This window comes from Erinaceus europaeus, chromosome 19 (assembly GCF_950295315.1).
Source record: "Erinaceus europaeus chromosome 19, mEriEur2.1, whole genome shotgun sequence".
NCBI classification, from domain to species: domain Eukaryota; kingdom Metazoa; phylum Chordata; class Mammalia; order Eulipotyphla; family Erinaceidae; genus Erinaceus; species Erinaceus europaeus.
The window spans coordinates 38,602,267-38,621,279 of NC_080180.1; the positions used below are offsets into that span (position 1 = coordinate 38,602,267).

At 43.7% G+C, this 19,013-nt stretch overlaps 1 protein-coding gene across 1 annotated transcript; it reads left to right on the forward strand.

Annotated features, from left to right (window-relative positions):
- The first annotated feature begins 5 nt into the window (after window positions 1-5).
- LOC132534690 (tripartite motif-containing protein 75-like) lies at window positions 6-1,580 on the forward strand. The gene has a single exon (XM_060179157.1). The coding sequence runs from the start codon at window positions 6-8 to the stop codon at window positions 1,578-1,580; it is 1,575 nt and encodes a 524-aa protein (XP_060035140.1).
- The last annotated feature ends 17,433 nt before the right edge of the window (window positions 1,581-19,013 follow it).

A 19,013-nucleotide genomic window follows, 5' to 3' on the forward strand; every position in this document is an offset into this window, starting at 1 on the left:
CCTGAATGTCTCTTCCTGTGAGCAGAAGAAGCACCAAAGAGGAGATTCAGCTGAGCCAAGGCAGCAGGGTGGAGTCCGTGGACCCGGGCCCCATGGAGGCATCCAGTGTCTTGGAAGCCATGGTGGCAAAAAACAAATGTGCCATCTGCTTGGACTGCTTGAGAGAGCCTGCCACCCTCGAGTGTGGGCACAACTTCTGTCACTCCTGCCTGCAACAGGCCTGGAAGGAAGCACAGGCCCCATCGCCTTGCCCCGTGTGCCACCACCCATGTGGAGAGAAGCAGCGGGTTGCCAACAGCTTGCTGGCCAACGTGACTGCCCTCACCCAGCTCCTCCAGAGCAGCAGCGACAGCGAGGAGAGGCAGCAGGAGGACCGCCTGTGTGAGAGGCACAAGCAGGTGCTGAGTCTCTTCTGTGACAAGGACCTAGAGGTGCTGTGTCTTGGCTGTGTGGAGCTGAGCCCTGAGCACCAGGGCCACCCTGTCAGGACTGTGGAGGCGGCTGCTTTCCATTACCAACCAAAGATCACTGGTTTCATCACTCCGCTGCAGCAGTTTCAAGGCTTCTTGCAGGGGAAACAAGACCGACAGAAGAGAGGACTCCAGCAACTGCAAGAATGGGGGAGAAGGCAGAGCCGGCAGCTCCACTCGGACTTGGAAGACAGGCTCCAACTTGTCAACAGGGAACAAGAGAAAGCTCTCTCTAGGCTAGCTGAGCAAGAGGCCAAGATTCAGCAGAGACTGCAGATTCACAAGAGTGCCTTGAAAGACCAACTCCGCACCACTGAGGCTTTGCTCCAGGAGGTGGCAGGCAAGACTGTCATGCCAGACAGGAACCTGCTGCCTGAGGTGGGCAGGATCCCTGAGAGGTGTGAGGGCCTGCAGCACCCAGATCTGGGCTCCTTGCAGCTGAGGAGGGAGGACTGCAGTCTCCCTCCACTAGATTCTGCCCTGGACAGGTTTCGACAGAAGTTCAGAGCCCAGGTGACTCTGGATCCACACACTGCACATCCCCTGCTCTCTGTGTCCAAGGACCGGCGAAGTGTGACCCTGAAGAAGAGAAGGAGCAAAGTTCTGCAGAGACCACACAGCATGACTTTGAAACTCCCAGTGCTGGGCGCTGAAGAATTTCATGCTGGCCGTCATTACTGGGAGGTGCAGGTGGAGGACAAGCCCAGCTGGGCTGTGGGGCTGTGTAGCCTCTGCCCATCCAGCAGGACACAGCAGCAGCAGAAGCAGCAGAAGAAGAAGAACCGTGAGAAGGACAACAAGGAGGAGAAAACGGAGGAGAAGGAGCAAGAAGCACTACTAGTCAAGGACAGGTGCTGGACTATTCAACTGCAGCAGGATGGAGACTACGTAGCCAGAGGTGCACTCTCTGTCCTTCTGGCCCCAAAGACCAAGCCCACAGGCATTGGAGTGTACCTAGACTGGGAGCTGGGGCAGATCTCCTTTTACACTTTGAATGACAAATCTCTCCTCCATTCTTTCCGTGGGGAGAGATTTGCTCAGCCCCTAAGGCCTTATTTTGCTGTGGGACCAGATTCTCATCCACTTACCATCTGTGAAGTAGGATGTTAGGAAGGGTGAACTGGGTAGAGGTGTTAACAATACTGGGGGGTTGTCACACTTCCTTGGATGCCCTAGACAATAAGAAGTGTCTTCTCTGACTCAGACTTGTTCTCCAAGAAGTGACACTTTAGTGCTCTGTGCTAGTTCTCACTCGTCAGACAGTCACAACTGCCCAAGAAACTGAACATCAGTCTGCTGACCAAGGGTCTGTCATTTTGTGTCTCCCTTGTATTTGTTTCCCCCTGTTTCTTCACTGCACCCACTAGTACTAGGAAATGTGATGTCAAGGATTCCAGCCACAAGGTGGGCACAGGGAATAAAGTCTTGCTTTATTATTACTAAAGCCCTCCTTCCCTCTGGGATCTCCACCCTCACCTGTTCCCTGTGAAGCTCTCATCCCACCTCTCATTATCTTTGTTCAATAAAAAGCATGAAAACTACAAAGATGTGGCTGTCTTGAAGTTATTCCTGGCCACCTGTCTGAAACCTCCTTTCAGGTGGTTCTGCACACTGACGTCTCTTACGTACTCTTGACTTGGTAGATCATGCTGGGAGACTGCCAGGAGGGGACAACGGGACCATTTCCAACACAAATCGCCCATGGCACAGAGTTCAGGAGAGAGCCACAGACCTCCTCCTCTTTGACCTCAAGCCAGGGGGTAGAAACAGACTGGGAGGAAAACAATCCCTGTGGGATTCCCATGGATAGCCAGAGGAAGAACTGTTTTCTTGAGCGGAGGCAGGGGCAGCAGCAGCAGCAGCTTTGTGGAGCTCCTTAGCAGTTTGCTGGGTGCAAGCCAGTGGGCACAGCTCTGTGTGTCCAGGCCAGCTCCACAACTGCCAGAGTCCTAGGGGGCTAGGCTGAAGCCAGGGTGCCCTCAGCTTCTCAGAATGGAGATGCTACTTCTGGCCTCATTGTTGTCTGGGACCATGTTGGGTTAGATGTGCTTCATGGGTAGAGGGGTGCCTAGAAGATAGAAGTTCTATCTTCTAAGTGCCTGGGCAGGATGCTTGAGATGGGAGCTTGCCAAGGGGCTGAGTGCTAGAAACTTGGGCTCAGCTGCCTGAGGGGACGGGGCCAGAAGGCATGGTAGGGAGCATATGATTTTTGAGAGTTCTGCGGGCAGGTTGGGGCATCCTCCTGGCTGCTATGCTGTTGAAGCATTTAGTACAGAGGCCCAGGTGTGGAGGATAGATGACCTCTCCTCTTTGTCAGTCCTTTTAGCTCTATGTTGAGAGCCAGGCACTGAGCCTCTCACCACAGCACCCCAGCTTCCTAAGACAGAGCACCTGTCAGTCACTTGGCAGCAGGAAGGGGCAGAAGCAGGATATCTGCTCTGGGAAGGGAGCTGAGCCTCCCAGCCTCTCCAAGCCCTGCTGGAAAAGTGTCTTTTCCTCACACACACAAGCTTCTGGGAGGGATGTTCTAGGCAGTGGTGGCTCAGCCCTTAGAGTCTCTCTGCCACTGGGTGCAGACTCGCTATCTCTCTGTCTGACTCTATCCTCAGGTGACCCTCCTCTCAGCAGGGACTGTCCCAGCCCAGAATCAAGTAGTTCCTGATGGGCAGAAACAGTAGTAAATGTCAGCTTAAGAGTTGCGAGTTGTTGCTACCCTAGGAAAAGCATAAACATTCCTATCAATGTGTATCTACCCGGATCTTTTTCTTGTTCTCTGTGTGCCTGGAAGTGAATTAATTATAGATAAGTTACAAATTTACAAATCTGTGGTAGGATATGAAAGGCTCACTCACTCTTTTGTTGCATGCAGTATTTTTACGACCTTGCACTTACAGTTAATCTTGACATGGACATCACACTTTACCTTGTTTATCTGATTGATTGATTGATTGATTTGTTTACTTATATATGTTACACCAGAGGACTGCTCAGCTCTGTCACATGCTAGTAGGAGAGGATGAACAAGTGTGTCATTGCCTGCCTGTGCCCATGTGGAGTGGCTCCAAACAGGGGAATAATCCTCCGACCCTCCCTCACTAGCTCTAGTTACTACATGAATTACAAAGAGGTATCGGGAGATATTCTGGTATGAACATCCGTTTATTTGGAGATGGGTACAGGGATTTATACTGAGTTAAACAAAGAACATTTTTCACATATGTCAGAAATTCCACATTTCTTAAGTCAGCTTGCCCCCATGGTAGGGGGTTGGTATGATAAAAATTGATGAGATTCATAAAGGTCAAGATAATTATTTTCCATGATGCAGGCAATTTAATTATCTAAAAGTATTTGAGAGAAGCATAGGAGTTAACCTATAAGGTGAGGTAGAGAAGAAAAAAACAAAACTTGATGTAAATCACAGATATCAAAAGAAAGCAAGGAAATAGAATATGGGGTCTCACTGTTGGGTACTGGCAGGGGTGTATAATACAGCGTGTTCTCCTATATGATAAAAAATTAAGTTATAGTAAATGTGTGAACTTTGAATGACTATAGTGAACTTTGAGTGAAGCCTCAAGCAGGCAGCCATTTGTCCTGCTAGCAGGGGGAAGTAAGTGTGACAGGCTTATAGGCTTTCTGTGGGCTTGATAGACTAACAAGGGGAAACTGAGTCATTTTAAGATTTTTCCCCTTGGCTCATCTCTATAAGGAGAGAGGCTAACAAGTGCGATGTCTTTCCAGACCTCCTTCCAAGGATGGGTGAGCTCCCCTATATTCTAACAAGCTTTCACATAGTCCCACATCTCCTCCTTTTTTCTTTCATTAATGAACAGTTTCTGTGGGTCTATGTCAGCAAAGGATGTCATGTCTGTCATAGGAACAACAGTGTAGGAATGAAAAGAAACCCTTTTAACTGTAACGTTGATAATGTTATGTATGTGCTTTTTGAGGAATTAGATGAGGCAAGGAGTAATCAGAAACAGAACTATAATAGCTAGCAAAGGGCCTAGGAAAGGCAAAAGCCAAGATGTTAGAGGAGAAGAAAACCAAGAGTTAGTACCGAATACGGAAAAGGAATTCTTAATATCACAGCTAAGTTTATGCAAGGTATCAGCATTTTGTTCTACAAATCCAGTTTCATTTATGAAAAAGCAACTTTCTTCTTGTGTTAAAAAAGTCACCCCATTGAGTTAAAATCAAGTCTAAACCATGATGGTTCTTGAGTACCACCTTGGCAAAAGAGTTTATCTGTCTCTGGAGAGACACCATACTGTCAGAGGTGAAGTCAATGGACTGTTGAAGTTGATTCTTGATGAGACGTATATAGAGATTGTCCCAGAGCACCACCAGCAAGTGCAAGGGAAGCAGTCAATCTGATGCCAATGACTAGGGAGAGAAACACCACATGTCTGGTCCTCAGGTGGAAAGTCAGCTAATGGAATTCTTCTTCTTCGTAGAGGTTTAGCTATGGAGCAAGGGAAACTAGGAGGCAAGGACCAGGTCAGAAGAATTGACATGAAAATATAGGGTGGTATTACACCAGAACACGAACAGAGGGGGTACATACACATTAGACCTTAAGGTAAGGTTCTCTGACATCAAGGAATATTGGGAGACAAGGAAGAGGACAATAGACATGTAAGGATGAAGACAGAGCTAATAGCTTCCGTGTAGAGAGGAATTGAGGTAAGGGGTGGTAGGTCAGCAGAAAGAGAGGACTTGGGTAGGCTGGTGAGGGTGGCTGGAGTATTGTTTACTGGTGTAGCAGCTAGAAGAGGTCTATGAAGAGAAGCACATAAAAAGCAATTGGAGGCATTTGGAAGAACAGGGGATTGGTCAACAAGAGAAATAACATATTGAAGATAATCAGGCCATGAGATATCATAGCTGGAATGAGAGGCAAGGGCTTTAGAGAGGGCTTGTTCTTACTTGGTTATCACATTTTGAATTTGAATTTCTCTAGAGGCAAAGACTATCGAGAAATGAAAATATCAGCAGAAAGAGTGTTAGAAACATCACTGTAATAAAGTTTTCCAATGACTCCAGAGGCCCACCTGGGTTACCATGAGTCATGGATAATGAATCTAAGAAATTTTTAACCAGAAAAATAATGGTGGCTATGGTTATATACTGACATGATGACCTTTCTGGTAAGGGCTTTGCCAACAGGGACTCCATGGATATCACAAGACCAAAAGGCATCCACCATAATAACCAACAGCTGTGAGGCAACTGCCTGATTTATCAAAAGGAAAACAGACATGTGGACATCCAGCATTAAAAAAAAAATGTCTCAAAAAAAAAATATCTCTATGACTGGAAGTGAGATATAATAGGTGGAAAATTCAAATTTTAGTAAATATTAAGAAGGTTTTCTGTAGTTATTCCATTAACACTTTAGCCAACTGAATATTGGGGAGGCAGTCCCCCTCTTATTTTATTTAATTGAGCCTAAAGGTTATAGTATAGGGAATATTGTAATGAGAGTAATGTTCAAAAGGGAACAAAAATACATTTAATGGGAATGTCTATTGAAGCAAACCAGAAGAGCACGTGGCTCATAACCTTTTTTGAGCTTTTTTTCAGTCTGAGTTGTAGTCTACATGAATTTAGAAAAGTTGAGACAAAAACGTATTTTTGTTTACTTTTCCTGAGGACATTGGCATTTATGCCATGGGGGTTAACCCCAAGAGTCTGAATAGCAGGTGTCTTAATTAAACTAGCAAGGGAGGAGCCAGTCAAGTGCTCTCACTATGGCATCGGACGAGTTAAAAATTAAGAGGCTTATAAAAGAGGAGGGAAGTATATAAAACTTATGGATGAGAGTGACTTTAGGAGTCAGCACACACCCATGAATAAAATATATGAAAAGGAAAATTTTTTAGTTTTAAATCTTATAATATGAGCAGTTGGTTTTTATTATGTGAGCAGTTGTGAAGACTATATCTATAATCATTTACTTAGGAGGAAGAAAACTTGTACCAAGCTAAAAGTTCACTAGACTGGGGAATGTTATGCATGTATAAACTATTGTACTTACTGTTGAATGTAAAACATTGATTTCCCAATAAAAAAAAGAAAAAAAAAAGTTCACTAGAATTGATGACTTAATGGTTAGAATTGGCTTAAGTATCTTCATATGATTTTAGAAGGATCTCTGTTTATTAAAATATACCAGTCAGTACCTAATATGTTGACATGATCAAATGATTACTATTTCTTTAGCATTATTCTAATATCACTTAAAATTTTTAAGTAAAACATATTGCACCAAAGTAAAAGACTCTGGGGTGGGTGGGTGGGGGGAGAATACAGATCCAACCAAGAAGGATGACAGAGGACCTAGTGGGGGTTGTATTGTTATATGGAAAACTGGGAAATGTTATGCATGTACAAACTACTATATTTCCTGTTGAATGTAAAACATTAATTCCACAATAAATAATTTTTAAAAAATTAAGTAAAATATTAAAATTTAGTTTGTTGTTAGGATCTTTACTCATCACAAATCTATCACATTCTTGAAGTGGCTATGAGCAAGGGTAGGTACAAGACTTTATTAATGGATTTCACACTTTGATTTTGATATGTAACTTAAAAGGCTAAGATGGCAAATGCTAGAAGAAGAAGATAGGCTAAGATAAACCTCATAGCTTAAATCTTTTACTTAAAATCTTTTACCTCACTTTGAAATAATATTATTAGACTGAATAATTTTGTTAAATCAAGAATTGCCAAACATTAAATCTTTCATCAGGCCAGGAACACCATGTTTAACTTTTCCCCTGGCAAGGGCCACTGCTCTACCCAGACTGGGTCATCATAAAGCCAATCCAAGCAGGGAGTTTTGTTACTAACAGTGGCAGTTAGTATTGGGGGTGCTGGTCAGATTTAGAAGTCTCACGGGAGTAAAAGTGATGCCCTGCAAAAGTGTCTGAGCATATTAGCACTCTAGAGATTCCAGCAAGTCTCTACTTAATAAATTGGTGCTAATATCAGCTATCAAAGTATGAAAGGGTCCGGTAGTCCCATCCAGGTCTTCTCACACAAGGGAATCTCGTGTTTGGAAAACCTGTGTTAGACCTCCCACGCCATGAAGGTGTGGTCCTGGAAGAAGTTCCCAATGCTGAGGAACCTTTGTTTGTCTCCAAATGGTTCTATCTGCTCCGATATCAATAAAACAATTAAAAGGAATTTTGTCAATCTGTATAGTCAAAACCAGGTGACCCCATTCTATAACAGGGGTAGTCCATAAAATTTAAGGCTCTGAATCTGTACCTTCCACTTGTCCCAGCTGGCTTCCTTTACATTGGGAGTTCCCATAAACAGACTGCAACCCCTCCTGTTCACTCCCTTCTACTTGTAGTGTAGGAAGGGGTGGTGAATTTGTTCCTGGAATGGGCCTTTGTTTACTGGAAGGAGGTGTGGTGCAGAGCAAGCGAACTGCTCAGCTCCCTCTTGAAAACGGGGCTATGGGATGCCCCATGTCTAGTTTAAATCTTTGTAAATGTCCGGTAAAGGTGTGCCATCTCTGTGAGTCAGGATCTTCAAAGCAAATTTAACTTAACTAAATCTTACTTTAAACTTAAAACAAACTCTAGTTACTTACAGCATAAACACACATTAGTGGTAATGTTTCTCAGAAGATTATAGTTCCAGACAAATGCCAAATTTGTTGTGGCAGCACACAGACTTCACTAAAAACACAGTCTTGGTAAAAGAAAAATTTAGCCTTTGAAAAACGGCTTGATTTCCTGGCTTACAGCAGCTCCCTCCACCCAAGGATGGGGTGTGGTCAGGGGAATGATTGACTGAACTCTTCAGCAATCTCTGGAGCAGAAGCTCTGTAACACCATGTTGTGCCCTCAGGATATTGTAAATTCCCCGTGATAGTTGGAGTGCTTTGGTTACTCCTCCCCTTTCCATTCTCAGGAGAACTATTCCCATAAAAACCCTTCTTCTTCCGCCCCTTGTTTTCTTGCCCGCCTTTCACTTCCGTGATTAGACTCAGGGAAGGTTGCGACCCAGATGTGGCCGACCATCTCATTGCCTCCCTGGATGCAGCACGCCAAGCCCGCTAGCAACAACTCACGGAAAGTCTGAATTTCACCCACTCAAGTAGGAAGGCCTGGAAGCTTCTTCACAGACTGGGTGCCGGTAGCCAACTCCCTCCCGTCTCCCATCCTCCCGTCTCTCCAAACTCAGTGGCCAGTCACCTAACTCAAGTTGGACTTGCTAAGATCAACCCAGTCTGGAAAAGAGAAATTTCCCACGAGTGGTCATCCCACTTCCGGTTATCTTGTCCATCTCCAAAACTCTCTCCCTTTACACTGTCTGAACTGGATGACGCTTTGAAGAGGGTTAAACCGGGAACAGCTGCTGGCTATGATAACATCACCCCAGAACTCATTCTTAACCTGGGTCCCGGCAAAGAAGTGGCTCGCTTCATTCCTGTCCCACATCTTGGAATCTGAGTCTATGCCCAAAGTTTGGCGTCGTGGGAAGATAATAGTGGTTTTGAAGCCAAAGAAAGACCCAACACTGGCCGCCAGCTATAGACCAATTTCTCTCCTCTCCGTGTGTTACAAACTCCTTGAGAGGCTGCTTCTGTCACGTATTTCTCATCTTACAGAGAAATTCCTATCACCCGCCCAAGCTGGTTTCCGCCCAGGAAGATCTACCTGCGAACAAGCCCTGGCCCTCTCAACTTACATTGAAAATGGATTCCAGAAGAATTTAAAGACGGGTGCTGTCTTTGTTGATCTCACAGCAGCCTATGACACGGTCTGGCACCGTGGTCTCCTAGTCAAGATCTCAAGATGCCTGCCTCCATGGGTGGCCAACACTATATCGTTTCTTCTCCAAAACAGAAGATTCCGGGTGCATCTGGGTGACAAGTCTAGCAGATGGAGACTTGTCTCAAGTGGCCTCCCCCAGGGCTCTGTTCTGGCTCCTACGCTATTTAATATTTACATCAATGACCTCCCAGAAACTTCTTCAAGGAAGTTCATCTACGCCGATGACATCTGCTGTGCAACTCAGGCATCCAAGTTCGACATCCTCAAGGAAACACTCACGAAAGACATGTCTCTGATTACTGTAAAAAATGGCGACTAATCCCTAGCACTGCAAAAACGGTATTATCTGCTTTCCATCTACACCATGCCTCGGCCTCGCGTGAACTTAATGTGCAGCTTGGCGATACGAGAATCCGGCATGAAGCCCAGCCAGTCTATCTTGGCGTTACTCTCGATTGCACTCTGTCATTTCATGAACATCTCATAAAAACTGCAGCAAAGGTGGGCGCGAGGAATAACATCATTGCAAGACTGGCCAGCTCCTCGTGGGGCGCGAGCGCTTCCACACTACGATCATCATCTCTGGCATTATGTTATTCCACTGCAGAATACTGTGCCCCAGTATGGTTTCGTAGCCCCCATGTCCACTTGGTCGATTCCAAATTATATTCCTCCATGAGGATAATTTCTAGAACCATCCATTCCACCCCGGTTCCATGGCTGCCAGTTCTTAGCAACATTGCCCCGCCAGATATTCGTCGGGATGCGGCATCATCTAAGTTCATTTCCCACGTCTACGCTCGACCGGACCTGCCAATATACGCGGATATCTTCGCCCACCCTGTCCAACGCTTGACATCTCGTCACCCAATCTGGTCCCCTATGCCTACACTGAACTTCTCTGTTCCAGTCTCTTGGAAACAGAGTTGGCAGTCAGCTGAGGTAAAGAACAAACACCTCATCACAGACCCCTGCAAGCGTCAACCCGGCTTTGACCTAGCACGTTATGATTGGGCCCTCCTCAATCGCTATTGAACAGGCCATGGCCGGTGCGCTGCTATGTTCCATCACTGGGGAGCCAGAGACGACCTGAACTGCCCCTGCGGCTACAGACAGACTATGACCCACATAGTCAATGACTGCCACCTCTCCAGATTCAAAGGAGGTCTCGAAACTTTATATCAGGCTCAACCTCACGCTGTTGACTGGCTACGGAAGAAGGGCAAACGCTAGAAGAAGAAAGCTGTGTGAGGCGGCCATTTTTGCTACCTCCACATGGCCCAAACTGCTGCTCTCTCACCCAACTCTGAGGTGCCAGTGCAAATAAGGGATTGTGTTCCCTTTCTGCTCCAAACCTCCTTTTTCTGTGTCCTGCTGCCACCGCAAGCGACAAGTGTTGGTTGTTGTAATGTGAACTCTAGTCAGTAAATAGGTTATATATAATTATATGAAAGAACTGAGTTCATTTGTTCAGTGAGATTGCTCGCGATTATGGAAAAGATGTCAAGTTGAAGATTTGAGCACCTGACACTAATGCCAACCTGTGCCTGTAAACCCACATCAACAAAGGGCCATGGGATAGCCACTGTGATCTGAGGTAGGGGGAAGCAGCAGCTTTGTTGCACCCCATAGCAGTTTGCTGGGTGCAACACTGTGGGCACAGCTCTGGGCATGCCGGCTCTCAGGGGGCAATGCTGGATCCAAAGTGCTCACATATAACCAGAATGGGAGATGCTTCTTCTAGCATTATTGATTTTTCTGCTCATGTTGGATCAGAAGTGGCCCACGGGAAGAGGGGTGGCTAAAATGGCTAGGGGGCCCCTCTAAGGTCTTGGGAAGCCCTTCCTGAGATTGAAGCTTGGAAAGGGTTGGCTGCTGGAAAAGTAGCCTCAGCTCCCTGTCAGTAAGGAGGGGAAATATATGAGTTTTGAGAGATCTGGGGACAGGCTGGGGCATCCTCCTAACTACAATGGTGGTGAAGCATTTGGCACGGTGGCCCTGGAGTGGGGGATAGATGACCTCTTCTCTGTTGCTGTCCTTCCTATCTCTAAAAGAAGAGCCAGGCTCAGAGACTCTGAGGTACCCCAGCCTCCTAAGGCAGAGCACCAGCCTGTTTGGTGACAGTAGGGAGGGGCATGGCCAGGACCTCTGCTCTGGGCAAGGAGCTGAGCCTCTGTGAGGGCTATTCTGGGCAGTGGTGTCTCAGCTGTCAGAATCCCTGCTATAAATTCAGGTATCTGACACTACACATGTGTGACCCTCCCTCAGGGTCCATCAGACCCCACACCAAGTGGTTCTTGATCAGCAAGAGAAGAAGCCAGATTGCACTGTTGGTAAGTCATTGCTCAGCTGCCACTTGAGGTCGCCCTGCCCAAGGTAACTACACACTTAGCTGGATTCTCTGACAAGGTACCTTTGTGGGCCTCAGAGTCCTTCCTTCCTTCCTTCCCAGTGGACATTATCTTATGCTAAGCACTCCCTGTCTCTGCAAACTGTAGGCTGATGAAATTGACCAGATGAGATGACTCCAGTCCTGTGGCAGTACTGGTTGACTTCATCTCACAAAACGTTACGGATACCCACCCAGTTAAAGATAGTGAACTGACTGAAGCTATGAGAATGAATAGTGAAAATAGGGTTCAGAGTCACACCTGGCTCTCTCAGAGCCTGTTGTTTAAAGCAAAGCCAGTTGAGAAAATAAAATAAAGTGTCAACATAACAGCCACATGGTGGTGCAAGTGGATAAGCACATAACTTACCATGTTCAAAGACCACTGTTTATAGCCCCTGTGCCAGACTTCAAATAAGTCAGTAAAATAGATCACATGCATAACCATTATTCAAAGCCACAATCTTCACTCTGTTGATGTTCACTGAACATTTTGACAGTCTGTGGTTGTCATTAAATCTGAACATGTACATCACAGTCTATTTATTTATTTATTTAGTCAGGGCACTGCTTTTCTCTGTCTTTTTTAAAATTTATTTCTTTATTGGGGAATTAATGAATTAATGTTTTACGTTCAACAGTAATGCTTTTCTCTTTCTTATACTGGTGACCAAGTTTGGACCTGGAATCAATTGACTCAGGTGTGAAAGTCTCTTTGCACAGCCACTATGCAATGATCCAGCTCACAATTTCCATTTTAATATTAAATTAAACTTGCATGCATGTCCTGTCAAAAGATATTTTTCCAGATAACAGTTATTTATATTACTTCTATAGTGTAAATACTTTGGTAATAATTTAATTTTTATTATTGTCATTAATATTATTTAAATTGTCAACAAGTTTAAGAATGGGGTTCAATGCCTTTACAACTATTTCATTGTTCCTTGCAGATATCTTATTACCTCTTTATGTTTTTTTGTTTACAGGACAGAGTAAATTTGAGCCAAGTCTGTTATGTCTCAAAATATACTCTATACATATTGAAAAAAATTGAAAACTGGGCAAAAAACAGTCGTCATTATTTATGCCAAATTGTTCATTTTATTTCTTTTTGTCCTACACAGAAATACGGCTTCATGGAGCAACAAAATGTCTCCCAAAGAGATTTGATGCGGGACCTGTCATTCAACAAGCAGAATAAAATCTGACTTAGCTCATAGTGCAGGTCAGCTCCAATCCTGCTGGGTTTTGTTTCTTTGTTTGTCTCTTTTTTTTATTTTTCTACAGGCAAACAGAAAAGAAACCATCATCCACATATTCTCCATCTTGCAGCCGACTTACCAACAGTGCAATCTCTATCCACAATACTCTTGCCTTTAGGTTCATGATTAGTCAACCATTTGTTTTGCTTTATACGTTAACTCATTTTCAGCCACCAGGTTCCAGATGTCTGATTCTTTCTCTCTCCTCCTATCTTTCTCATAAATAAATAAAATCTTATATATATAGTCATTTTATTGGAGGGTTAACTGTTTACAGTAAATATGCTGACACATGGGCAGATAAAAATGTCTTTTTTTAAGATTTTTTTCATTCCCTTTATTTATTTATTAGATAGAGACAGTCAGAAATCAAGTGGGAATTGGGTGCTAGAGAAGGAGAGAAACAGACAGAAACCTGCAACACTGCTTCACCACTCGCAAAGCTTTCCTCCTACAGGTGGCGACTGGGAGCTCGAACCTGGGTCCTTGCTCTCTAACATGTGCACCAATCAGTTGTACCACCATCTGGCCCCCAGTAAAATGTCTTGTGATAAGTATCTGCAAAATAGTCACCCCCCAGGCCGCCCCCCAAATTAGCTCTTTTCTACTGTCATGCACTAGGACCCCTCACCTTCTCCTTCCCCACTCCACCACCAGCCTTCCTGGCTGCCCTCTCCAGAGACTTTTCTTTGGTGCAATACACCAAACCCAAGTTTTTATTTGATTTTCTGCTTTCTAAAATTCAGCCTACAATTGTGATCATCCCATATTCATTATTCTCTATTTGGTTTGTCTCCTTGATGTTCCTTGGAGCTCTTCCAGATCTTATTTGACCTTGAGGAGGGCAAAAAGAATTTGGGTCAATGGGTAGGAAGATAGCATCCTGTTTCCACAAAGAAATCCATGCCTGAGGCTCTAAAGTTACAACCAAACAAGTCAGAGCTAAACAGTGCACTGGTCTTTATCTCTCTCTTTAGATCTCTCATTAAAATACACTACATGTAAAAAAGACTCTGCGTCACTAAGGGGATCAAGAACCATTTGGAAACATTTCATAATTAATATTAATGCTTTTTGTCTTGGGTCTTAACATTACATGTCATAGTAGAGTTAGTATTTATTGGAGGTATCCATTCACATTTTTACAGCTTATATTTTAAAAATTCAAGTACAGTACACAGATCCTACTATTATAAAAAATAAATTATAAATATAGACAAATAATGATTCAACTGTTTCTCTCATATAGCCAGAAACAAGTTCTCCTATACCACTATTTATATCTCATGTTCATCAGTTATGCAAGTTTTATTTAAGTCTTCTTTGGTAATATTTAAACACATATGCCAACAAATAAACATATCTCAAATCATACTGCATGAAATAAACCATTTAATTTCTGATAAATTAAACCCCTTTTTTAAGTTTTTTTTTTTTTGCCTCCAGGGTTATAGTGTCTACACTATGAATCCACTGTTCCTGGAGGCCATTTTCTCCATTTTGTTGTGGGATAGGACAGAGAGAAATTGAGAGAGGAGGGGAAGACAGAGAGAGGGAGAGAAAGATAGACACCTGCACACCTGCTTCGCTACCCGTGAGGTGAACCCCCCCAGGTGGGGAGCCAAGGGTTCAAACAGAGATCCTTAGGCCAGTCTTTGTGCTTGGTGCTATGTGCGCTTAACCTGGTGCCCTACTGGTCAGCCCCTTTAAGCCCCTTAAACTAACTTTTTAGTTTGTTTACAGAAAAATAGGTTGTCAAGAATGCTTGCAAGCTTGCTCAACATCCTCCTCGTTTCTATGAAAGTTTTTAAAAGTTCAGTTATACATTCATCCATTTGTTGGTCCATATTATTAGTATGAAATATTCAGTGATATACTAATGAATATTTAAGCCTTTGGTGGTGGACTTGTTTTCAAATGCCAGGGATGCTATCTAACTTATTAAGACTATTGTCCCCTCCCAAATATAAAAAAAAAAAAAACAATGACAACAACAAACTTTTTTTTCAGTCTAGAAGTGTAACCCTTACTGAAGAGCAAATATCAATATGCTACTTGTTAATTTTTATGAAACTGAACATAAAACAAAAGTGAATTCCACCCAAGTAATATTCTTTGAAATAGAATGAGACATAATAAAACATGTGAGTCAGACATGACACACTTATCCATAAAGAAAAAAAAAAACCTTCAATTGCCTGTTTGAAGTTGACTTGGAAACTGGTGCAAAGTCTACAGCTGCTTTAAAGGATTATATGAGGGAGATAATTTCAAATGTCTATATAAATTACTAAAAGCCATCAATCATACTTTACATTAAACTAATCTGTGAAGCCCAGTTCATCCAATGTAAAAGTCAGTCTTCACATATTTGTGGTTGTATCGACTGTTTTCATAAAGACATACTGTTTATAATTTAAGATATCTAAAGATAAAAATAAGTGTTATGAATTATTATAATATGTGGATGCTTTAGGGTGCTCAAATTCATGAGCTTAAAATTATTTGTGTGGTCTGGGAGGTGGCTCAGTGGATAAGCCTTTGGACTCACAAGCATGAGGTCCCAGATTCAATACCCAGCAGCACATATAACAGAGTGATGTCTGGTTCTTTCTTTCTTGCATATACTTTCTCATGAATAAATAAATAAATAAAATATTTAAAAAAATATTTATTTGTTCCTCTTTATTCTGAATCTTTTCAACATAGCTTCTATCTAGCAAAGAAATGTTCCTTAGGCACCATGAGGGGTATTAACAATAGGGCATGGACCCAAGAGCAAGAAATCTCTTTACCTCACTACTCCTGAGATTTTTATTTTTTTTTTAATATACCAGAGCACTGCTCAACTCTGGCATACAGTGGTGCAGGGGATTGAACCTGGAACTTTGGAGCCTCAGGCTAGAATGTCTTTTTGCATAACCATTATACTATCTAGCCCCACCTACTCCTGAGAATTTTTTTTTTTTACCAGAGTATTGCTCAGCTCTGGTTTATGGTGGGGGTGGGGATTGAACCTGGGACTTTGGAGCCTTAGGTATGAAAGTCTCTTTGCATAAACATTATGCTATCTATCCCCTCCCCTCCTGAGATTTTTTTTTAAAGATGTTATTTATTGATTCATGAGAAATGATAGAAGAGAGAGAAAGAACCAGACATCACTCTGGTACATATGCTGCCAGGGATTGAATTTAGAATCTCATGCTTGAGAGTCCACTGTCCTATTCACCTTGCCACCTCCTGGACCACATATGAGATTCTTAAGAGGGAAAACTAAGCCTTTAAAATGAAAGTTCATATATAATTCTAAGAATTGCACATATTTAGGGTATTAGAAAGATGTTTTCTGGGTGGCTGGTAGATAGAATAATGGTTATGCAAACAGACTCTCATGCCTGAGGCTCCAAAGTCCCAGGTTCAGTCCCCGACACCATCATAAGCCAGAGCTGAACAGTGCTCTGGTTAAAAAAAAAACAGTGTTTTTTTGTGTAAGGCATCATTGATTAGATTAATGTAAATATATAACATGTGATATCAACCATTTACGTTTTCTTTAAACTTTCCTAATTCCTGCTACTTTTACCAGCTTAAATAAGAAGAGAATACCTCTTGGTCTATGTGACTATGGACTGAGAGAGAGAGAAAAAACAACTAAAGACATCTGAAACTATTACGTACATCAAAGGTACAGTTTACATAGTTCAAGGTTCCTGTCTTAAGGGGCAGATGCATTACCTGGAACATTTTACCATACAGAACTGTAAAATTATCCACTAAACTTCCACATCTTTAAACTGAAAAGACTTTTCTTTACTTTTTTTTAATTATCTTTCTTTATTTATTGGATAAAGACAGCCAGAAATTGAGAGGGAATGGGGGGAGAGTAGAGAGGCAGAGAGACACCTTCAGCACTGCTTCACCACTCCTGAAGATTTCCCCCTGCAGGTGGGGACCAGGGACTTGAACCTGGGTCCTTGAGCATTGTATCCTGTGCTCAACCAGACGCACCACCACCCGATCCCTAAACTGAAAGACTTCTAGTAAATACTCAAATATAGCATATCTTCCATTACAACTGAATAAGTGTAAAATTTTTTAAAAGTTGGAGCCTAAGTATGAGTAACCTTCAAATACTGTGATAGGATTGGTCCAGTCATCAATACCTTCAACACAGCAGTTTAGAAGGGAAAGGAGGTCAACAGATGATTTGGTAATAGTTCATAACTTAGCAATCTAATGTCACTGGCATCATAATACTGCGGAGAGCAAGTGTTTAGTCTCCATGTTTTAGTCAGATTTGTCCTTTTCTTTCCTGTAAAGGGCACATTGTTTACAACAATAGACCCAACAGCTGTAACGCCTCCAGGCACAGCAGACACACCTCCTTGAATGAACTGTCTTTTTTTTTTTTTTTTTTTTTTTACCAGAGCACTGCTCGGCTCTGGCTTATGGTGGTGCAGGGGATTGAACCTGGGACTTGAAGCTTCAGGCATGAGAGCCTGTTTGCATAACCATTATGCTATCTACCCCTGCCAGGAATGAACTGTTGTAACTGCTGTTTTTCATCACCACCATACTCTTTCCACCAATCCAAGTCACACTACCATTGGTAGCAGGAGCCCTTTGTAAAGCTCCATTCACACGGGACAACATGCCTGGTTGCTGCTGTGGGTGATATTTCATTGAACCTTCTGGTGGCTCGTCACTTCTTCTTCTAGCGTTTGCCCTTCTTCCGTAGCCAGTCAACAGCGTCAGGTTGAGCCTGATGTAAAGTTTCAAGACCTCCTTTGAATCTGGAGAGGTGGCAATCGTTGACTATGTGGGTCATAGTCTGTCTGTAGCCGCAGGGGCAGTTCGGGTCGTCTCTGGCTCCCCAGCGATGGAACATAGCGGCACACCGGCCATGGCCTGTTCAATAGTGATTGAGGAGGGCCCAATCATAACGGGCTAGGTTAAAGCCGGGTTGACACTTGCAGGGGTCTGTGATGAGGTGTTTGTTCTTTACCTCAGCTGGCTGCCAACTCTGTTTCCAAGAGTCTGGAACAGAGAAGTTCAGTGTAGGCGTAGGGGCCCAGATTGGGTGACGAGATGTCAAGCGTTGGACAGGGTGGGCAAAGATATCCACGTCAGGTCGAGCGTAGATGTGGGAAATGAACTTAGATGATGCAGCATCCTGACGAATATCTGGCGGGGCGATGTTGCTAAGAACTGGCAGCCATGGAACCGGGGTGGAACGGATGGTTCCAGAAATTATCCTCATGGAGGAATATAATTTGGAATCGACCAAGTGGACATGGGGGCTACGGAACCATACTGGGGCACAGTATTCTGCAGTGGAATAGCATAATGCCAGAGATGATATCGTAGTGTGGAAGCGCTCGCGCCCCATGAGGAGCTGGCCAGTCTTGCAATGATGTTATTCCTCGCGCCCACCTTTGCTGCAGTTTTTATGAGATGTTCGTGAAATGACAGAGTGCAATCGAGAGTAACGCCAAGATAGACTGGCTGGGCTTCATGCCGGATTCTCGTATCGCCAAGCTGCACATTAAGTTCACGCGAGGCCGAGGCATGGTGTAGATGGAAAGCAGATAATACCGTTTTTGCAGTGCTAGGGATTAGTCGCCATTTTTTACAGTAATCAGAGACATGTCTTTCGTGAGTGTTTCCTTGAGGATGTCGAACTTGGATGCCTGAGTTGCACAGCAGATGTCATCGGCGTAGATGAACTTCCTTGAAGAAGTTTCTGGGAGGTCATTGATGTAAATATTAAATAGCGTAGGAGCCAGAACAGAGCCCTGGGGGAGGCCACTTGAGACAAGTCTCCATCTGCTAGACTTGTCACCCAGATGCACCCGGAATCTTCTGTTTTGGAGAAGAAACGATATAGTGTTGGCCACCCATGGAGGCAGGCATCTTGAGATCTTGACTAGGAGACCACGGTGCCAGACCGTGTCATAGGCTGCTGTGAGATCAACAAAGACAGCACCCGTCTTTAAATTCTTCTGGAATCCATTTTCAATGTAAGTTGAGAGGGCCAGGGCTTGTTCGCAGGTAGATCTTCCTGGGCGGAAACCAGCTTGGGCGGGTG